At 52.0% G+C, this 20,518-nt stretch overlaps 1 protein-coding gene across 1 annotated transcript; it reads left to right on the top strand.

Moving 5' to 3' along the window:
* Nucleotides 1-733: 733 nt before the first annotated feature.
* Nucleotides 734-19,593, top strand: LOC145537679 (uncharacterized). The gene is made up of 5 exons (XM_081568531.1): nt 734-795; nt 9,524-10,048; nt 11,679-11,839; nt 14,239-14,328; nt 19,288-19,593. The coding sequence occupies exons 1-5, from the start codon at nt 734-736 to the stop codon at nt 19,335-19,337; spliced, it is 888 nt and encodes a 295-aa protein (XP_081424657.1). The 3' UTR covers nt 19,338-19,593.
* The last annotated feature ends 925 nt before the right edge of the window (nt 19,594-20,518 follow it).

Genomic DNA, 20,518 nt, shown 5'->3' with positions numbered 1-20,518 from the left:
CTCTGGTTCCAGTGCTGGGACCAGGCCATCTGATTCTCAGGTCTCCTCCAGGGGGGACCCTGAAAGAGGGAAGAAGTACAGGACCCACTGGCATGATACCTGGCCCACTTCAGCCTTTCAGACAGAAGACTGGTTTGGATCAGTTGACCATAGGCTTCGTCGTTTGTTTACTTGGGCTTTGGTTTTTCTTGTGGGGTGGGGCAGGATTGGCCATACCACATGACCTACGGGATCTTAGTTCTCCCTACCAATTGTAGAAGCCAGCTGGTGCTCCAGAGGGTGGCGCCTCACTGGGTAGCACTGTCTCCTGCTTTCTTTTAGTTTCATTCTATTACAGAATGCAAATCAAAAATTAGATTTCCTGTTTTAAGCCACATTAAAAAAAAAAAAAAAAAACGCCAACCCGGTTCACACCAAAATTCCAGGCCTTCCTACCTGGAACTTCCGCCTAGGTCCTTTGCCTAGAAAAAAGGACCATCTCTCTCTTCAGTGGACCATCACTTAATATAAGGAGATCCAGATGTTGCAGGAGGAGAAGGAGGTGACTGCACAGGAGGGGGTTGAATGTCATCATCGACTGAACAGACATGAGATTGAGCAAACTCTGGGAGATAGTGAAGGACAGGGAAGCCTGGCGTGCTGCAGTCCATGGGGTCGCAAAGAGGCGGACACGACTTAACAACTGAGCGACAGATACAAGGGAAAACTCACAGAGTCACCTGAGGGCGCTGTGATGCCGAAGGGGCTCAAGGGCCCCGAGCTTGGTACCGAGCACTGGTCCAAAGTAGACTCCAGGTGAACTCAGGTGGGCTTTTCGGATATCCTGCTGTGTATGCCAAGCAGCACCAATGAAAATAATATGAGCCTATAATAAGAAGAGAGAAGAGTTGTGTTTACTTACGACAGAAAAAAGTGTTGATTTCTATAAGGCGAACATGGCCAACCTGAAAGTCATCTTCCCAGATTATTCTGACAAGCTGCTCCAAGTTTTCAGCACAGTTTTATATATTGTCAGAACAAAGGCTGCCAGAAGGTTGAGTGCTGAGGAATTGATAACTTTTGAACTGTGTTGCTGGAGAAGACTCGTGAGAGTCCCTTGGACCGCAAGAAGATCAAACTAGTCAATCCTAAAGGAAATCAACCCTCAGTATTCATTGGAAGGACTGAAGCAGAATCTCCAATACTTTGGCCACCTGATGTGAACAACCGACTCTCTGGAAAAGACCCTGATGCTGGGAATGATGGAAGGCGGGAGGAGAAGGGGGCGACAGAGGAAGAGATGGTTGGATGGCATCACCAACTCGATGGACGTGAGTTTGGGCAAACTCGGGAAGATGGCGGACAGGGAATCCTAGTGTGCTGCGGTCCATGATGTCACAGTGAGTCAGACATAACTCAGCCACTGAAAAACAACAGAACAAAAACATTAAACCAGTCAGGGGGGTTATATTTCTTCAGTGTTAAAAGAGAGACCAGCACATACATATCGAGTCAGTGTGGACCTGGCACCTGGGAAGGGAGTCTTCCTATCAAAGAAGAACAAACATGGTGACCCAGAAGGAGGGTCCTTAATCTTTATTTTTAACATGGACATTATTTCTGGTCAAGGTGCCCTTTTCCTGAATAATTGAAGTAGATGTACAATGCATATAAGGGAGACCAAAAAGATGCTATTTTAGTTAGTTCGAGTTTGCTCAGACTCATGTCCATTGAGTCAGTGATGCCATGCAACCATCTCATCCTCTGTTTTCCGCTTCTCCTCCTGCCCTCAATCTTCCCCAGCATCAGGGTCTTTTTCCAGTGAGTCAGTACTTCGCATCACGTGACCAAAGTATTGGAGCGTCAGCTTCAGCGTCAGTCCTTCCAATGACTATTCAGGATTGATTTCCTTTAGGAGGGACTGGTTTGGTCTCCTTGCTGTTCAGGGGACTCTCAGGAGTCGTCTTCAGCACCGTGTATGAGACCTCGGCAAATTGTTTAACCTCTGTGCCTCATTTCTCTATCTGTGAAAGGGGGAATGAAAAAATGGGTCCTGCCTCCTGGGGTGGTTGGGAGAATTAAGTGTCTCATATGGAAAAGCACTCACTCAGGCTGGTATCTGGCTCTCAGGAAGCAATGTTTATTTATTTTTTTAAAGATTTTCTAAATGTGGACCATTTTTATTGAGGTTTTTTTTTTTTTTTTTTTTTTTTTTACAATATTGGTTCTGTTTTATGGGTTTTTTTGGTCACAAGGCATGTGGGATTTTATCTCCCTGACCAGGCCTTGAACCTGCACCCCCCACATGGGAAGGGGAATTCTTAGGAAAGGATATTTAAATCCTCGTTGTCACTCTGCTGATGCAGCATCAGGGATTCCAGACTGAGGGGTCAAAGCGGCCAGCTTGGTGCTTCTGTTGCATGGGAGCTGGATCCGTCTTTGCTGGGGGGTGGTCCTGTGCACTGCAGGAGGTTGACCAATATCCCCTGTCTCTACCCAAAAGTGTCCCCAGATGGTGCCATAGATACCTTTTAGGGGAGCATGGCCATCCTTGCCTGAATAAGCACTGTTCTACGTGAGATCCCCGTGAGTGGAGTCATGTCAGCCAGAGCTGTGAGACGGCAGGATGGAAATACTGCGGGCAGTGCTCATGGAGAGGCAGTTGCTAAAATCTCATCCTACCCCCGAAGCGATGCTTCCATGCCACTCAGCAGCTGAGCTGACGTGTCGCGTTGGCCGATGGCTCAAACCCAGGGTGTCTGCTCCTCTCCACTGCTTCAGATTGTGATGCTTTTTAAGTTATGTGTTTGCTTTTGGCTGCACGGGGTCTTCGTTACTGCACAAGGGCCTTCTCGAGCTGCAGCGAACGGGGGCTATCCTGGGGTTGCGATGTGTGGCATTCTCATGGCGGCGGCTTCTCTGTTGCATAGCACAGGCTCCAGAGTCCACAGGCTTCAGTAGTTAGAGCACACGGGCTCAGCAGTCGCGGCTGGCGCACGGGCTCAGCTGCCCTGCAGCTTGTGGAATCTTCCCAGACCAGGGATTGAACCTGGGCCCCCGGCATTGGCAGGCGGATTCTTCACAACTGGACCCCCAGGGAAGTCCCCAATCATGATGTTTGCAGCATTGTTATTTATATCCATGAAGAGCCCGTCCCACACAGTTCTGAGAAACACAGACTCACCCATTTGGAGAAAGCAGTAGAGACACAGGGTTTTACATACCAGGCACAATTCTCACAGTTACACCTGTACTAACTTTACTTAATCCTCATGATTCTCAGAGAAGGCGATGGCACCCCACTCCAGTACTCTTGCCTGGAAAATCTCATGGACGGAGGAGCCTGGCGGGCTGCAGTCCACAGGCTCTCTAAGAGTCGGGCAGGACTGAGCGACTTCACTTTCACTTTTCAATTTCATGCATTGGAGAAGGGAACGGCAACCCACTCCAGTGTTCTTGCATGGAGAATCCCAGGGACGGGGGATCCTGGTAAGCTGAGGTCCATGAGTTGGACACGACTGAGCGCCTTAGCAGCAGCAGCAGGATGACAATTCTATGGTGGGTGAGGGGACATTGTTATTCCTACATGTTGCAGATAAAGAAACCAAAGCACAGAGAGGTTAAGCAACTTGCCTAACATCACACAGCTGGTACGTGGCTGGGCTAGGATTGAGCCTTGGAGGTGGGTATTTGACATGCACAGTGCCATTTCCTTTTCTTCTTCCCTCTGGTTGGTTAGGATCTTCCCAACCCAGGGAATGGACCCGAGTCTCTTTTGTCTTCCCGCATTGGCGGGCAGGTTCTTTACCACCACCTGAGAAGCCCTTGGCAGGTTCTTTACCACCACCTGAGAAGCCCTTGATAGTTGAGTTAACTGCCAAGTCAAGAAGTTTAAATAACAACCTGGAATTTGGGTTCTCTTGAAAAGTATCAGAGAATCTGGCAGTGCTTGGTCCACCACCACCAGTTGGCAGGAGCTTGGAGAGGCCGCCTCATTGCAACAGATTCCGTTTCTCCAGGGCCCCCATCACTCCCTGTTCTATCAGTTGGCTGGATTCACTAATTCACTAATAATTCGCTGGATGTCTTTGCCCAGACTCTGCAGATATTAGATTTTCAGACTTCCAGGGACGACAAATCACGCATGTGTGGTTTTGTCTGTCTGTTTCTTTTTGTTTGTTTTTTAGGAGCCTAGCCATACTAATCTTTAATTCAGTCCTGCCTATGTTACAGAGGATGGCTGATTTCGGTTTCCTTTTTGTGTGTGTGTGTGGGCATGCTGAGAGGCCTCTGACTTTTTGAGACCTCGAGGGCTGTAGCCACCAGGCTCCCCTGTCCAGGGGATTCTCCAGGCGAGAATACTGGAGTGGGTTGCCATTTCCTCCTCCAGGATTCTTCCTGACCCAGCGATCAAACTTATATCTCCTGCACTGGCAGGCAGATGCTTTACCACTGGGCCACATGGGTAGCCCCAGGACAGGGGAGGGATCCAGAAACTCAGCGTCACAGGCCTGACATTTTCCTTGTGGCTTTTGGAAATAAAGAAGTTTTCACATATTGAGATCTAGGGAAGCCATTCCGGCTCATGCATGGGTTAACCTGATACTACATCAGCAGAATGATAACGAGGATTTAAATATCGTTTCTTAAGACTGCCCCTTCCAATGCAGGGGTGCAGGTTCAATCACTGTTCGGGGAGATAAAATCCCACATGCGTTGTTCCAAAAAAAAAAAAAAAAACCAATAAAAGAGAACTTATATTGTAAAACAAATTCAATAAAAAATTTAAAAAATGGTCCACATTTTAAAAAATGTTTAAAAGATAAATATTGGTTCTTGAAAGCCAGATACCAACCCGAGTGAGTTCTTTGCACATGACACACTTAATTCTCCGAACCACCCCAGGAGGCAGGACCCATTTTATCATTCCCCCTTTCACAGATAGAAAAACTGAGGCACAGAGGTTAAACAGTTTGCCGAGGTCTCATACATGGTGCTGAAGACGACTCCTGAGAGTCCCCTGAACACAAGGAGACAAAACCAGTCTATGCTAAAGGAAATCAACCCTGAATATTCATGGGAAGGACTGATGCTGAAGCTGATGCTCCAATACTTTGGACACCTGATGGGAAGAACTGACTCACTGGAAAAGACCCTGATGCTGGGAAAGATTGAGGGCGGGAGGAGAAGGGGACAGCAGAGGATGAGATGGTTGGATGGCATCACCGACTCAGTGGACATAAGTTTGAGCAAACTCGAACTCACTAAAATAGCATCTTTTTGGCCTCCCTTACATGCATTGCACCGACTCGATGGACATGGGTTTGGGTGGACTCTGGGAGTTGGTGATGGACAGGGAGGCCTGGCGTGCTGCAATTCATGGGGTCGCAAAGAGTCGGACACGACTGAGCGACTGAACTGAACTGAACTGATACGCATTGTACATCTGCTTCAATTATTTAGGAAAAGGGCACCTTTTAGGAAAAGGGACCTTTTTCCTAAAAGGTGCCTGGGGACCACAAGGACAAAAGCGGGGAAGGAGCGGCTCACAACCCCCGAACACCCCCACTCCACACGGTTTCTCAGATCGAGCGGTTAAAACTGCCTGAAACAAGTTTGTTGTTATCAGGGTTGGAGGACTGGAAATTCTGGCCTCACACCCACTCTGTGAGCCTAACGTCCTGGCATCACTGTCTCCCTGGCGGGGGGTTCCCCCTGGGCCCCCACCCTCATCCCTCCCCTCCCCTACCTTGTCCCTGCCCGGGCCCAGGTCTTCCAGGAGGCCAGAAGTGGGGTTGACAGGGGAAAACCATGTTATACTGCCAAGCTTCGGAGACACAAGGGCCTGGATGCCTGGGGGTGGGGATAGGAAGGGCCGGGGGCTGGGGTCCCACACTGCAGAATCACCAAATGCACAGTGACCCCCAGGCACGCGGTCACCCCTCTCCCAAACACCCACACACTGCTGCTCACAATGGCCTACTCACAAAACCCCCAAGATGGTGGCAAATGACACTCTTTTGGATTGGGCACACACTTGCCGAAACACACCCCGCCTGGCCTGTGTGTGGAGGCTGGTCCTTACCCTTAAGGATGGACTCTCATCAGACCTTAAACAAATGGATTCCCAGCACAAAAGCTGAGAAATTCTGTGGGCATTTGGGTAGCTGGCACTTTGGGACTATTACGAATGGACCTGTTAGGAACATTCTTTATACATGTGCAGGTATATATGTAAGGTTTACATATATATATATATGTGTGTGTGTGTGTGTATGATTCATTGGAAACACTGATGCTGAAGCTGAAACTCCAATACTTTGGCCACATGATGTGAATAACTGACTCATTTGAAAAGACCCTGATGCTGGGAAAGATTGAAAGTGTGAGGAGAATGGGATGACAGAGGATGAGATGGTTGGATGGCATCATCAACTGGATGGACGTGACTTTGAGTCAACCCTGGGAGTTGGTGGTGGACTGGGAGGCCTGGCATGCTACAGTCTGTGGGGTTGCGAAGAGCTGGACATGCCTGAGTGACTAGACTCAACTGAACGGATATATACATGAGTTAACCTATAGATTTGCAGGCAGATTCTTTGTTGTCTGAGACATGAGGGAAGCCTATATATACTGGCAAGCTGCAGTCCATAGGGTCACAAAGAGCAGACACTGCCGAAGCAACAGCACATATATATATATATATAATGAGTTCATTTCTGTTTTTGTTTTATAGAAGTATAGTGGATTTACGGTGTTGTATTAGTTTTTGGGGCAGAGCAAAGTGATTCAGATAGAAGTATGTAGGATTTTTCAGATTGGTTTTCATTACAGGATACTAGATAGAGCTCCCTGGGCTATGCAGCAGGACCTTATGTATTTTTGTATATAGCAGTTTGTATCTGTTAATCCCAAAGGCCTAATTTATCCCTTCCCCAATCCCTTTCCCTTTCAGTAAGTATAAGTGTGTTTCCTATGTCTGCGAGTCTGTTTCTGTTTCCTAAATCCATTTGTATGAATTTCCATCTATAAGTTATCTCATAAGATATTTGTCTTTCTCTGCCTGTCTTCACTCGGTATGATAATCTCTAGGTCTATCCATGTTGCTGCAAATGGCATAATTTCATTCTTTTTGATGGCTTAGTGATACCGAAGCGACAGCACGTGTATATATATGAGTTAATTTTTGGTTTTGTTTTATAGAAGTATAGTGGATTTACGACAATGTTGTATTAGTTTCTGGTGCACAGCAAAGTGATTCGGATAGAAATATGAATGTTCAGATTGGTTTTCATTACAGGATATCAGATAGAGCTCCCTGGACTATGCAGCAGGACCTTATGTATTTTTGTATATAGCAGTTTGTATCTGCTAATCCCAAAGGCCTAATTTATCCCTTCCCCAACCCCTTTCCCTTTCAGTAAGTATGTGTTTTCTATGTCTGCAAGTCTGTTTCTGTTTTTTCTAAGTTCATTTTTATGAGATTCCATCTATATGTTATATTATAAGGTATTTGTCTTTCTCTGCCTGACTTCTCTCGGTATGATAATCTCGAGGTCTATCCATGTTGCTGCAAATGGCATAATTTCATTCTTTTTGATGGCTTAGTGATACTCCGTTGTGTATATGTACCACATCTTCTTCATCCGTTCGTCTGCTGATGGACCCTGAGGTTTCTTCCATGTCTTGGCTGTTGTAAACAGTGCTGCTCTGAACATAGGGATGCATGGGTCTTTTCCTAGTAGAGTTTTCTTCAGGTACATGCCTGGGAGTGGGATTGCTGGCTCATACGATAGCTTTATTTTTAGTTTGTAAGGAACCTCCACACTGTTCTCTAGAGTGACGGCAGCAGTTTATATTCCCACCAACAGTGTGAGAGGTGTCGTGAAACATCTTCGTACACACCCTCTGTTAGCTTAATACGCATTTCTACTGGGAATATACCCAAGAATGGGGTTGTTGGGGTTGGACGTGCATATGTGCAGTTATGCCAACCACCAGTTTTCTCTTCTAAAGAGCAGCACCAATTCACACTTCCATAACAATGCACAAGAGTTCCAGGGGTTTCACCACCTCACCGACTCTCCTGCTTTTCCTTTAATCAGTCGGAAGGATATGTGCTTGTACCCCTGGAATCTGGTTTTTGAAGGCAAAACTTTTGAAAGAAATTTCTCAAGATGAATAGATTATAAATATCCACAAAATTAAAACTTCAAAAGTAGAAGGTAGAGAGAGAGAGGCTTTTTGTTTGTTTGTTTTAATGAATACACCTTGTTACCACTTGGGATTCTTGTGAAATGCATGTATTATCTTAAAGAGAAAACTCGCTCTATAGTCTTCTAAATTGCTGAAGTGCTGAAGCTCATGGGTGATCATTTGACTTCTCAGAAATGAGTGGGTGCTTTCCTAAGTAACAGAGGGCTGGAAACTGGTGATAATCTTAAAGTCAGCCAGCACCAAAGAACTGTCATAAATATCTCATAAGCGGTGAAGTCAACAATACCTGCATGCAAGGAAGAACTGGAAAAGATGCTGATTGAATCAACAACAGAAAAACCCTGGGGGAAGGGCGCTGCAGGGGGAGGAAACAGCCAGTGCAAAGGCCCTGAATCAGGGTTTCTGTTGCTTGCCACCAAAGGAGTGTGATACAGAGGCTTGTTGTTGTTGTTTAACTGCTAAGTCCTGTTGGCACAGTCTCTAGAGTCAGCCTCCTTGGATTTGAATCCTGGCTTGGCTCCTTATGATCTGTGTGACCTGAAGCAAGCGACAGGAACTCTGTGCCTCTGTTCTCTTATCTCAGAAAGAGACAGAATAACAGAATTGGCCACGTGGTCGTGAGCATTAAGGGGATCGACATGTGTAAAGACACTGGGTTGGTGCCTACTGCATGGTCAATACCCAAGATAACTTCCTCATTCTAATTATCTGCATATCAAAAAAGAGGGGAGGAGATTCTGGTCCATGGAGGAGAAATACATCTTGGGGGTTTGAGAGTAGGCCACTGTGAGCAGCAGTGAGTGTGTGGGTGTGCCTTGGGGGTCACTGTGTATCTGAAGTAGGCACAGGGCAGGCCCCCAGGTCCCAGACATCAGTGCCACCCCCCCGACCCCCAGGCATCCAGACCCTTGGGTCTCCGCGGCTCGGCAGTATAACACGGTTCTTGGTTCTTCCCTGTCAACCCCACCTGCCTCCTGGAAGACCTGGGCCCGGCAGTATAACAGGGTTCTTGGTTCTTCCCTGTCAACCCCACCTGCCTACTGGAAGACCTGGGCCCAGGCTGGGTCGAGGTCGGGGAGGGGAAGGGGCGCTGGGGGCGGGGGGCCCAGGTGGACCCCACGCCAGGGAGACAATATTCCAGGGACGCTGGGCTCACAGAGCAGGTATGAAAGCAACATTTCCAACCCTCCAACCCTGGTAATAAAACCACAGCCAGCACTAGCACTTGCTGTCTGTTTTGGGCACTGTTATACCCACCTGATCTGAGTCCCTGTGGGCCCGGGCGGGGTCGTTGGTCTGGAGCCGCTCCTTCCGTGCTTTTGTCCAGGGTGTCCCCAGGAGGGTTTTCCGGGAACCCACCGCCCTCACCGCCCCCGCGGGACGCCAGGAAGCGGCCCGGGGCCGGCCCGCCCCGACTCTGTGCCTCTGGGCAGCCCAGAGCCGAGTCGCTGCCGGGGCTCCGAAGGGTCTGCGCCGTCCGGGCGAGTGTGCAGTGCGGGGCGGCGGGCGAAGGGCGGCGGGCGGCGGGCCGCGGGCTGGCGCTGCGGGGTCGCCGCGGGGAGGGCGGAGGCGGCCCGCCAGGAGGTGCGGGTGCGTTCCGGCGGCGGGGCGCGGGCGCGCGCGCCGAGGAGGCCCCCGAGGAGCCCGCGGCTCCCCGAGGGCGGCCGCAGTCCTCAGACCCTTCTGAGGCGCGAGGCGGGCGATTCGTGGTCCGAGGGCTCCTCGGGCCGCCGGGAAGAGAGCAGGCTGGAGGGCAGCGAGGAGGACTGGGCCTTGTGGGTGAAGGCCTGGCTGGGCCTCCTCCCTGGGCAGGTGCAGGAGGAGCAGGCGCCCGGCCCGAAGACGCCAGGAGGTAGGAGCGCGGGTCTGCGGGCCGCGCGGCTCCCTTGGGGGACGAGGCGCTCTGGGGAGGCGGCAGGGCCGGGGCCTCCTTCCGGAACGGCCGGAGGCAGCTCAGGAGGCTGACTCGGGGGAGCCTAGACGGGGGTCTGGGGGAGTGGGGCGGGGCGTGCAACCCCTCCGGAGCCTTTCGGGGGCACCAGAGCAAGCTGGCGAGAAGCGTGCTTGCCGGAGCGTTATGGAGCCTCGTGTGTCTCCGCGCCCGCGCCTGCGGCCGGCGGGTGCCTGGAGCGCGCCGGGGACGCGCATCTGAGGGGGGCGACCTCTGGGGGAGACTGGGCGTCGGCCCCCGAGTCCAGCCCTAGGCGATCCTGTGTCTGGAGGCCGATTCCGGCTTTGCAAACGTGTCTGCCAAGGCGTCTGTGTCTTTATGTCCCCGTGTCCAAAGTGTCTGTTTGAAAATAGGTGTTTCTGCAAGTCCGTACATGCGTGTGTCTGTGTGTGTATCTGCCCGGATTGTCTGCTCTTTCAAGCTCCAGGAACCTAAACCTGAACGTTTGTGTGTGTGGATCTGTGAGCGGGTCTTAGCGTTTCCAAAAGGCCCGCGAGCTGAAGGGGTGACTCTGATTTTCCAGGAATGTCTGTGACTGCGGTGTGGGTGTGGGTATGTGTGTGTCCGTGTGCACGGCTGGGTGTCTCCGAGGGTGTCTGAGAGAGACACGCCAGGGTTTCTCTCTGCTTATCTGTGTGATTTGATTTCCTAGTAGGTTTCACTGTTTACCAAGCCTGTAAGTCCAAAGCAGTGATTCTGATGTTTAAAAACACCATCTGGATAGAGTGTAAAGGCGAGTGAACCTGCGGGTAGGGGTGGGGGTGGTCTGAGAGGGGAAGCCTCTGTGGGATGGCTCCCCAGGTGAGACTGGGGGTTGAGCCTGGGGTGTCAGACAGAGGTGGTCTGGGTGTCCCATAGAGTGTCCTTTCAGATTGAATTGTGCAAATATGTGTGTCCTGAGTGTGTGTGCCTGGAAGTACCCAGTATTTGAAGCTTTGTGTATCTGCACGTCTGTGTGTGTGTGTGTGTATGCACGCATGCGTGCCTGAGCGTTCCTCAACCTCACGATGTGTTACTGCCCATTTGCGTGTGTTTCAGGATCTACAAGTGCAAAGTGTGTCTTTATTTGCACACGTGGGACTCTGGGGCCAGGGGTGTGGCTGGGAGTTGTTGAGAGTGTCCCCCTGTGAGTCCAGAGCAGGGGGTCAGCTCGCGGGAGGGAGTCACTGTGTGTGTGTAATCCTTCAGGACCCCCACCCCTGGGTCTCTGAAGCTTGAGCCTCTGTGCCTTTCCCAGGAAGGCCTGGCCCCACAGTGGGGGAGGGGCGCTGGGCGAGGGGCCAGGCGCTGAGGTCCAGTAGGGACAGCTCATAGGAGGGACAGTGATGCTGGCAGGCTGGGGGTCTTCCTGGAGGAAGAGGCCCGGGACCCTCCCCACGAATAACGGAATTGCGGTGAACATTCTGACGCCCGTGCGGTTGTCAGAGACCCTGTTAACCTCTTGACTTAATATCTGGGGGTTGGGGCGGGGACGGGGGCCTTGTGTGACTGGGCAACCCAGCCGCATTCATTCTCTCGCGTTTGTCCACAGGCTCCGCGGGCATCCCCAGAGCCAGCCCTGTCCGGGCGTCAAGCAAAGGCACTGGGGCCCCATCCCGCCTACGCCCAGGGTGGAAGACCCAGGTCGCAATGATAGTCTCGAGATCAGTTCCTTGGCCACGGTCCTGAAGGGTCTCCAACTTTCATGTTCAGGCAGGATGGTGCTGCGGGGTCTCCGCGGGGAGCATGGGGTAGGGGCACCCGGGGAGGATGTGCGGGGGCCTCCTGGGGAGTGGGGTGCAGGGGCGCGACCTGGGGGCCACTGAGACCCAATGGGGAGGGCGGTGGCACCCCTTGAGGAACCAGGCCTCCCTGAGGGCCATCTCACCTTCTGAGCCTCCCGGCCCCTCCCAAGTCTGAGTGTTTCTGGGGTCACCAGGAGGAGCCACGACTGCAGTGGTCAGAGGAGGCTGGGGTATCTGCAAGAGGGGATGGCGGTGACCACCCGCAGGACAGCGGAGGGGGAGCTGGGTCCTGGTCCCCAGGTTTTAGGGAGCGCAAGGGACAGACCTGTGGACATGTTAGTTTGGGGGAGGAGGCGGGACTTTGTGCAGGACACAGGAGAGGTCAGGTGGGAATCACGGGTCCAGGCACAGCCCTGACCAAAGAGAAGACTGAGAAATTGTCTCTGGGGGGAGCCTGTTGGGACAAATAGGGACAGAGAAACTTCTGGAGGCATATGGAGGTCCTCGGAGGATGGCTGTGATGATGTGCTGCTAACTACAGCCGTCGGAAATGGGCTTGGCGACCTCCAGGGACTTTGGGGGGTCGTGTCTGGTTTTGGGGGTCAGGGTGCTTCTCTGAGGGGCAGCCTCTGGGGGAGGGGCCAGGCCCGGGTGGGCCGGGGTCAGTGGGCGGGGACGGTGGGCACAGGGCAGCTTGTGTCAGAGGGGCGGCCTCCGGGGGAGGCGCCGGGGCTGGGGGGCCAGGCTCAGCCGGAGGGGACGGTGGGCACACAGCTCTTATGTCTTCCCCTCTGGGGCTGCAGGGCAGTGTGTCTGCCTGCGGCTCTCGGTTCTTTCCAATAAACTTCTGGGTGCACCTGGTGCCCCAGATGCTTGGAGCACGTCATGGAGAGCCAGAGTGCGTGAGAGGACCCGAGGGGGTCTCCCCGTTCCTGGGGGGTTGTCCCAGCTCTGAGGGTCCTGGAGGGCTGCCCCAGTTCTGAAGCCCACATGCCCTACTGACCAGCACCTTGTCCCTGTGCCTCAGCTGCTTGGTGACCCAGGGGCCTTTTCCCTCCCGCAGGGTTTCTCTCCCCCAGACAACCTGGCCCAGAACGAGGCCCTGGACTGATGAGGGAGAGATCAGAGGTCAGAGGTCAGGCTGGAGGGTCCCAGGGTTAGAGACAGTGATCCAGGGAAGGTGCGTAGGAGACGGTGGGGGGGAGGCCTCCTGACCCACCCCCGCCACCAACAGCGATAGAGTTGGATCCGACACGGGACTGCCTGAGTCTGGGTCAGACTGTGTTCTCAACACTTGACATGCATTTAATTCTATGTAATCCTCACGTTTCATCATTCTGCTCATTTTGTGGATGGGAAAGCTGACAGCACAAGAGGTTAAATACCCCCAAACTGGGGCATCCCAGGTAAAACACATGGTAAATACTTAAATTGAAATTTCAGTTGAAGAATGAATTACCTTTTAGTACAAGTACATGGAAAGTAGTCCATGGGACATGCCAATACTGAAACACAGTTTAGCAGAATAAACACAAAATGAATTTTTATGTCATGTAGGACACGACCCATGCAGTGTTTGGAGATAGTTATTCTAAAAAACGATCTGTGTGTCTGAAACTCAAATCTCAGTGTGCTGTGCTTTCTTGTGCTGTTGGTAAACCTTGAGCTCTCTCAGCTAGTGACTGGCAGGCTGGAATCCCCCCAGTTCTCACCCCCAGACACGCTGGCCCAAGTCCTGCCCAGGGCAATGCTGGCCGGAGGTGATGACCCCACACTGAGCCTGTGCAGAGAAGCCTCCCTGCAGGGCCGGCCCCTCCCCCGGGCTGTGCTGAGGGGTCTGGGGCTCAGCCCCTCCCATTGACCACAGTCCTGATGTGGACCTGGATGGCCCCGAGGACAGGGAGGGGAGGGCCTGTCTGAACCCCTCGGTCAGACTGCCTGGTAGCCCTGGGAAGGAGCTGAAAGACAGCCCTGGGAATGCCCCAGGAGTGCAATTACTGAGTGCCTGCTGTATGCCAGACTCCTGAGGCCCTTTTGATTCCCACTTAGCCAAGCTGCAGCTTCCTGTCCCCAGCACTTTATGTCACAGGTTTTCTAGTTTTAGAGGGGGTAAGTCCCAGGTACCACGAGCCCTGCCCCTGTCCTTGCCAGGCTCCATGACAACCGGTCTCCCCAGATCACATGCTGGGCTTTGGACGGAACCAGGAGGGAGGCATTGTCAACACGTCCCCTTGGTTCCTTGGATGTTGGGGACCTGGAGACATGCGGAGGGGATGGAGCTGTCTGAGTGCACCCGACCTCTGGGTTCACACCCGGGCCCCCTGGCTCTGCCACCCAGGCACTGACTGCTGTCTCTCCTGTTCACAGGGAGCAGCAGTGGAGTCACCATGCTGCCTCTGAACACCAGCAGGGGCCAGGAAAGGGAGGAGGTGCAGACCAGGCCTCCACAGAGACGAGGTGAGACACACGTGGGGCGGAAACTGTGGGCAGGCAGGAGTGGGGAGGGCCTCAGGGAAAGGCTGATGGGGAAGGGATGACCCTGAAGACTGGCCCCAACCCCAAGTATCTCCCACTGGCTCCTCTTAAGGAGGGGGGGCGCTGGGGACACCCAGTCATTGTAGCTGACGTGATGATGGTACGCCAGATATTGCCGCAATCCACCATGTCTTTCCCCACGTATTTTATCAAATCTCTCAGAGCCTATAACCATCACACAAAACAACAGGCATGCCTCTCCGTCGCTCAGCTTTGTAGTTCCTTCCCCAGACATAGCTACTTTCTAGCTCCTTGTCCAGCTTTCTAGAATGTTCTATGCTCACTCATGGAGACAAGGATGTGTATGTATCTGTTACTGTGTATTTATATCTGATATACGGGTGCATACTACACATGCCACTTTCATTCATACTGGGTCTTGTTTCATTTAGTTCTGATCTGACACTGAGAATCTTCCAGTCACAGTCCCAAGTCTTTCCACACATCCAGTCACACATGCTTCACAGTGAGGGAGGGACAGGAATTACCGCCTTTTCAGATGGGAAATCTGAAGGGTGACAAGTGTGAATCATCAGCTCACAGTGGGATCGGAACCCTGGCCATCTGGCCTGGGGGTCTTTGACCTTAAGCACTGTGTCCCCTGTCCATCTCGAGGACTCTCCCCCTCAGGATGCCTGGTTTGTGTTCCAGCTGCCTGGGATTCCATAGTCTCTCTGTGCTATGTGTGTGTGCTCAGTTGCTTCGGTCATGTCTGACTCTTTGCTACCCTTCAGACTGTAACCCTGCCAAGGTCCTCTGTCCATGGAATCCTCCAGGCAAGAATACTGGGGTGGGTTCCCATTTCCTTCTCCCAGGGATCTTCCTGGATCCAGGGATTGAACCCAGGACTCCTGTGTCTCCTGCACTGGCAGGCAGATTCTTTACCACTGAGCCATCAGGGAAGCTTAACCAGGTTCGTGCAGGTGGCCATTTGGGTTATTCCCAGTGTTTGATGATGACAGTATATGCAAGTAGAAACAGGACTCTACTTGGGTCACATTACACAGGGGAGTGGATCCAGGACAATATGTTTAGAAAGGGAGATGGCAGTGTCCGAGGGGACGTTTGCACAGGTGGCCTGGATGCTCCTCCAGAGAGAGGCCAGGAGTGGAGGCGTGTGTAAGGAAATAGACGGATTTGTGCGCAGCTTTGAAATAGCAGGAACTCTGACTCCAAATTGACATGTCTGTCTTCTTCGAGGAAACTCTAGTGTTTTCTGGAGAGACGTGCCCCACTGGCACCTGTGTATCAGCTGTGCCTTCCTCCTGGGCACGGGCGCCCCAGGGCGTCACTATCTCCAGAGCTCCTGTTGTCTAACTCTAGCCTCTCCACTCACTGACAAGCCCTGTCTGTTCCCTGGGGACCTTCAGGATGCAACTTCATGCATCTCTGCAGGCACTACTGTGCAAACTCCCACAAGGGTCCTAAGCTCTCTGTTTCCTTATTGCTAAGTTGGAGGAATATAGTGCCCATCTCAGAGAGTTATTATGAACAGCCAAACAAGCTAATGCCTGCAAAACACTTAAAAGCACACCTGACACATAACAGGTACTCCACAGGTATTAGCCGTCTTCACTGGTTTCCTGATGAGCATCTTATTATTATCGAGTTTCTCAAGCCTCAGTGGGCGAGATAGCCTCATGCCTCTTTCTTCCTCGCTCAGCCCTGCCTTTTGAGAGCACTACCGGTCGGCAAAGGGGGCCCACCGGAAAGAACGCAAGAGTGTCAGCCAAACGGGCGCCGACGTGTGGCATGGTGGGTCTAGTTGTTTTCTCCTTTGCCCAGAGAACCCTGGGCCTGAGAGGTCAGGCTTATCGGCCAGCCTCTCCGCCCAGCAGAGACCCTTGGCTGCCTGGGTGCCCTGTGCCCCTCCGCCGTCCCAGATGGGACCCCTTCCTGTGGAGGGGATGGTTTTCCTTGAGGGTGCTGCCCTCTTTCCTGCCTCCTTCTCTTTGCTGATTCCAACCTCTGCTCCTGTGTCACCTCCTTCATGAAGCCGCCCTTGACACTGCCTCCCCGATGCCTTGCCTTGCTGAGTTTCTTCAGCACTATTACTGCTACTTGAGATTACACTGTGTATCTATTTGCTCCTAATCTGTCTCCCTTAGGAGAGTAGTTCAGGGGGAGGATGCCAGCAGGAACCCCCGTGTTGTTCAGTGACACATCCCCTGTCTAGATCAGGTGTAACCGGTGTCAGGCTCTGTATACACACGGGCTGATTAAATGAAGGAATGAATTAGGGAACGGTCCCTCCTGTGGAGGCAAGTATGGCCTTGTCTACCTGGGTACCATTCTTCTTTTTCCTACTAACCACTTTGACTTTTCCGGGGAGACCACGTGTCTCCATGCTCTTTGGATGGATCTGATCCCATCCTCAGACCAGCTCCAGGTCCGCCCCGACCAATCAGAGCCGGCGGTGCCAAGGTTCCCTGTGATTGTACCTGGGCTGGGCACGTGACTCACCCTTGGCCAACGAGGCATCTGCTCTGTCTCTGGGCTTCTTAACAGGCCAGAAGGGAGCCTGGAGGGACCCTGGTGAGAACCAGGGGCAGCCGTGAGGAGGGGTGAGGGGAGGCCCTGTGTCACATGCCTGCGAGAATGTCTTTCCTATTAGTGCCTGTAGCACTCCTGGGAAGGACTCCTTAGAAATCACATTGGAAAAGAACGTGAGAGTCACAGACGGTTAAAGATCACCCAAATTCGCCAATTGCTAACATTTTCTCTGTTTGTGTATTTTCTTTAACAAAATGTAATATATATGTATATTTATTGCAGTATATCTACACATAATATACCTAAGTGTGTATCGCCTGAGAAATGCAATATTCTGTTATTTCAGGGTGGGGCTGTGGTCACCTTCCTGCATTCAGCCCTGACACACACTTCACCTTATCCCTGTATCGGTTTTGATATTAATAGTATGCTCCATACTGTCCCTTTGGCATTCTTTTCCCTCCAACACTAGGTCTAGTTGTGTATGCGGGGGTTGTACTTAGTAACGTATCTGTAGTTTTGTTTACGCTAGACAGTCTCCTAAGCCTTGTTTGCCTTTTATGAAGGCATTTTGAAGTCCAAAGTCACCCCCATCTCATATTGTGGATTATTGGTTGTATTTTTGGCGATCTCCCTATGAATGAGATTCCGGATAAGCTCTGATCTCTGGAGCACCACCTAAGTGATGCCGTGTCCTTCTCAGAACATCACATTTTGATGCACATGAGGTCTGTGCGCCATCACTGGTGATGTGAATTTTGAGCCATTGGGCCAAGATGCTTGTCCCCGTTCTTTGCTGAATAATATCTGACTTTCTCCTTTCTAATAGGGACTCATTGGAGAGACACTTGTAGATGCACTAAATAACCTAGAAGCAGAGAGAATTCTGACTGTGCCTTCCAGGCCCTTGCTCACCTGTGTCCTCCACAGAACCAGTCATGAACTGAGGTGATGCAGGACACTAATGGCCACAGGCCAAGTCAGCTGACCATGGGAATGCAATGGGAAGGCGATCCCTCCCTTTCCCCAAACCTGGAGAACACAAGGAAGGGATGAGGTGGTGATTCTCCTCCAGAGGCGGTTTGCCCCTCAGGGGACGCCTTCAATGTCTGGAAACATTTTTGTTTGTGACAATTGAAGGGGTCGTGCTAATGGCATCCAGTGGCCAGGAATGCTGCTTAGCATTTCTGCAATGCTCAGGACACCCCTGCCCTACCCATCGCAAGAAGGATCTGGACCCCAAATGTCCCAAGTGGGAAGGGCTGATAACCTGGGAACAGGAGAAGGACGGTTCTGCAGAGGTGAGGGCACCGTGTGGAGGGAACGCTGTCCTGCCCACCCCAAGCCTCCCAGCTGGCATCCCAGCCCTCTGAGGCTAAGGGCCCCAACTCCAGGGTCTCAGCGCTGGGTTCAAACCCAGCTTCAGCCACTACCAGCTGTGGGACCTGGGACCAGTTCCTGAACTCCTCTGTGGCTCAGTTTCCTCATTTGTGAAACAGGGCAGTAGGAACCCCACATGGGATTACTAGGACAATGAAATGAGTTCACATCTGTGCCACGCTTACCTGGAAAAATGGGCTTCCCAGGTGGTGCCAGTGGTAAAGAACCCATCTGCCAGTACAGGAGACACAGGTTTGATCCCTGGGTTGGGAGGATCCCCTGGAGGAGGGCATGGCAACCCGCTCCCGTATCCTTGTCTGGAGAATCAAGAAGGTTATGTACTCACTTCTAATCCTGAGTGCCGCATGCTCCCAACCTATACGTCTGATCAAATGTCAGAGTGGGAACGCTTACCAGGGCCTCCCTAGCCCTATTTCCTCATCTGCAGGATGGAGAAATAAGATCAGAGGCCACCTCGTGAGGATTAAATGGGACCTGACATGTCATTCAGGCTGAAGCGTCCTAAATGCTCAAAAACCGCGGGATGGAAATAGTAGTCCTCCCAGAAATTACTACAGCTTCAATACTGCCAGCACTGTGGGTGAAGCTTTCTGTTGGGAAGAAGTGTTTAATTTCTTAGGAAAGCAGGTGGTTTTAAGAAAATCAGCAAAGCAAACATTGTCACAGCTGACGGCTTTCCAGCTCTCACAAAGCGGCAAACTTTGTTACATTTAATGATCCATTTTTGGATTACTTTGTTCAGTCCTTATGCACCTCTGTGAGGGATCGGTTACTTATAGTCCATTATACAGAAATGCAAACTGAGGCCAGGGAGGGTCAGGTTATCTGCCTCAGGATCCCCAGCTGTACTGGGCGAAGAAGGAATTCAACCCCAGGTGGGTCGCCCCTGAAGTCTATGCTCAGCTCCTCAAACTAAGGGGGGGAGCCCTCTCCCCCTGGGCACTAAAGTTCTTCTCTCTCCTCTCTGTGGTCTTTCTTTCCTTCCAGCTGGGTTTTTGCTTCACCTTCTACATGGATTCGAGCGACTCCGGGTTTGACTCGCAACCTTCTCCTGGAAGTTCGAGAGCTGGCTCGAAGTACACCTCCCCTTCGAAGCCTCGTGCAAAGTATCAGGAGATCCAGGCCTGGGAGTGTCCCCTGTGCGGTCTCAACGTCCTCTACATCTCCTGAAACCTGAGGTCCCCCCGGCCTCCCGCTCCAGGCCACCCGCATGCCCCCGTATCATGCATGCTGGGCTACTGTCATGTGAAACCCCCAATATGGCGGCTTCAATGAACCCAACTTGCTGTCTCTCCCAACGCTGTGGTCTGTGTGTGAAACTCCCAGGGCTGGGGCGGTGCAGCTCTGTGGAGTTGGGCAGCCAGGGTCCTTTGACCTTGGTGCTCTGTGCCACGTGTCTGGAGGGGGCTCACCCCCTACACTCAGTCCAGCTTCTGGTTCCAGGGAAAGTAGGGGGATGAGAAGAGGGGAAGACATGCTTCAGTCCTTCAAAGGGCGACTCCTACAAGAAGCCCAGATCACTGTTCCTCACCTCTCGTTGGCCAGAGCGGGTCACATGGCGACATGCAGTTGTAACGGATGCTGGGAAGTGTAGTCCCTAGCTCGGCAATCCTGTGTCACCTAATAGCTGCCATCACTAGAGGAAAGTTGTGTCTGTACTTAGTGCAACTCCGCGACCCCGTGGACTGTAGCCCACCAGGCTCCTCTGTCCATGGGTTTTTCCAGGCAACAATAGTAGAGTGGGCTGCCATCCCCTTCTCCAGGGGATCTTCCCGACCCAGGGATTGGACGTGCATCTCTTGTGTCTCCTGCATTGCAGGCAGATTCTTTACCCACTGAGCCATCAGGGAAGCCCTTTTATAGCAAAGGAGAATGGCTACGGTTTCCACCACTGACGAGATCTGTTATGTTTCATGTTTATGTTGATCTGTTATGATTTATCCCCAGCCACCAGGCTGTGCTGAATCCAGGAGTGAATAAAGTTATTCTTTAGTTCTGTATCTCTCTCCCACTGACTAGGATCTCCTCCCGTTTTACACAGATATTTAGAATATTTAGAGCACCGTCCATGTGGCAGGCACTGAGCTGATGTCTTTACACATTTTGATTCCCTTAGTTGCATTCTATTATTCTCCCTCTTTCTGAGATAAGAGAACAGAGAGTCCACGTCACTTGCTTCAGGTCACACAGATCTGAAGGAGTCAAGCCAACTTTCAAA

The sequence above is a fragment of the Giraffa tippelskirchi genome, chromosome Y (genome assembly GCF_054371585.1).
Source record: "Giraffa tippelskirchi isolate mGirTip1 chromosome Y, T2T-mGirTip1v1.2.pri, whole genome shotgun sequence".
Lineage (NCBI taxonomy): Eukaryota > Metazoa > Chordata > Mammalia > Artiodactyla > Giraffidae > Giraffa > Giraffa tippelskirchi.
The sequence above is the reverse complement of the archived record's forward strand: the minus strand, read 5'-3'. Positions and strand labels throughout refer to the sequence as shown.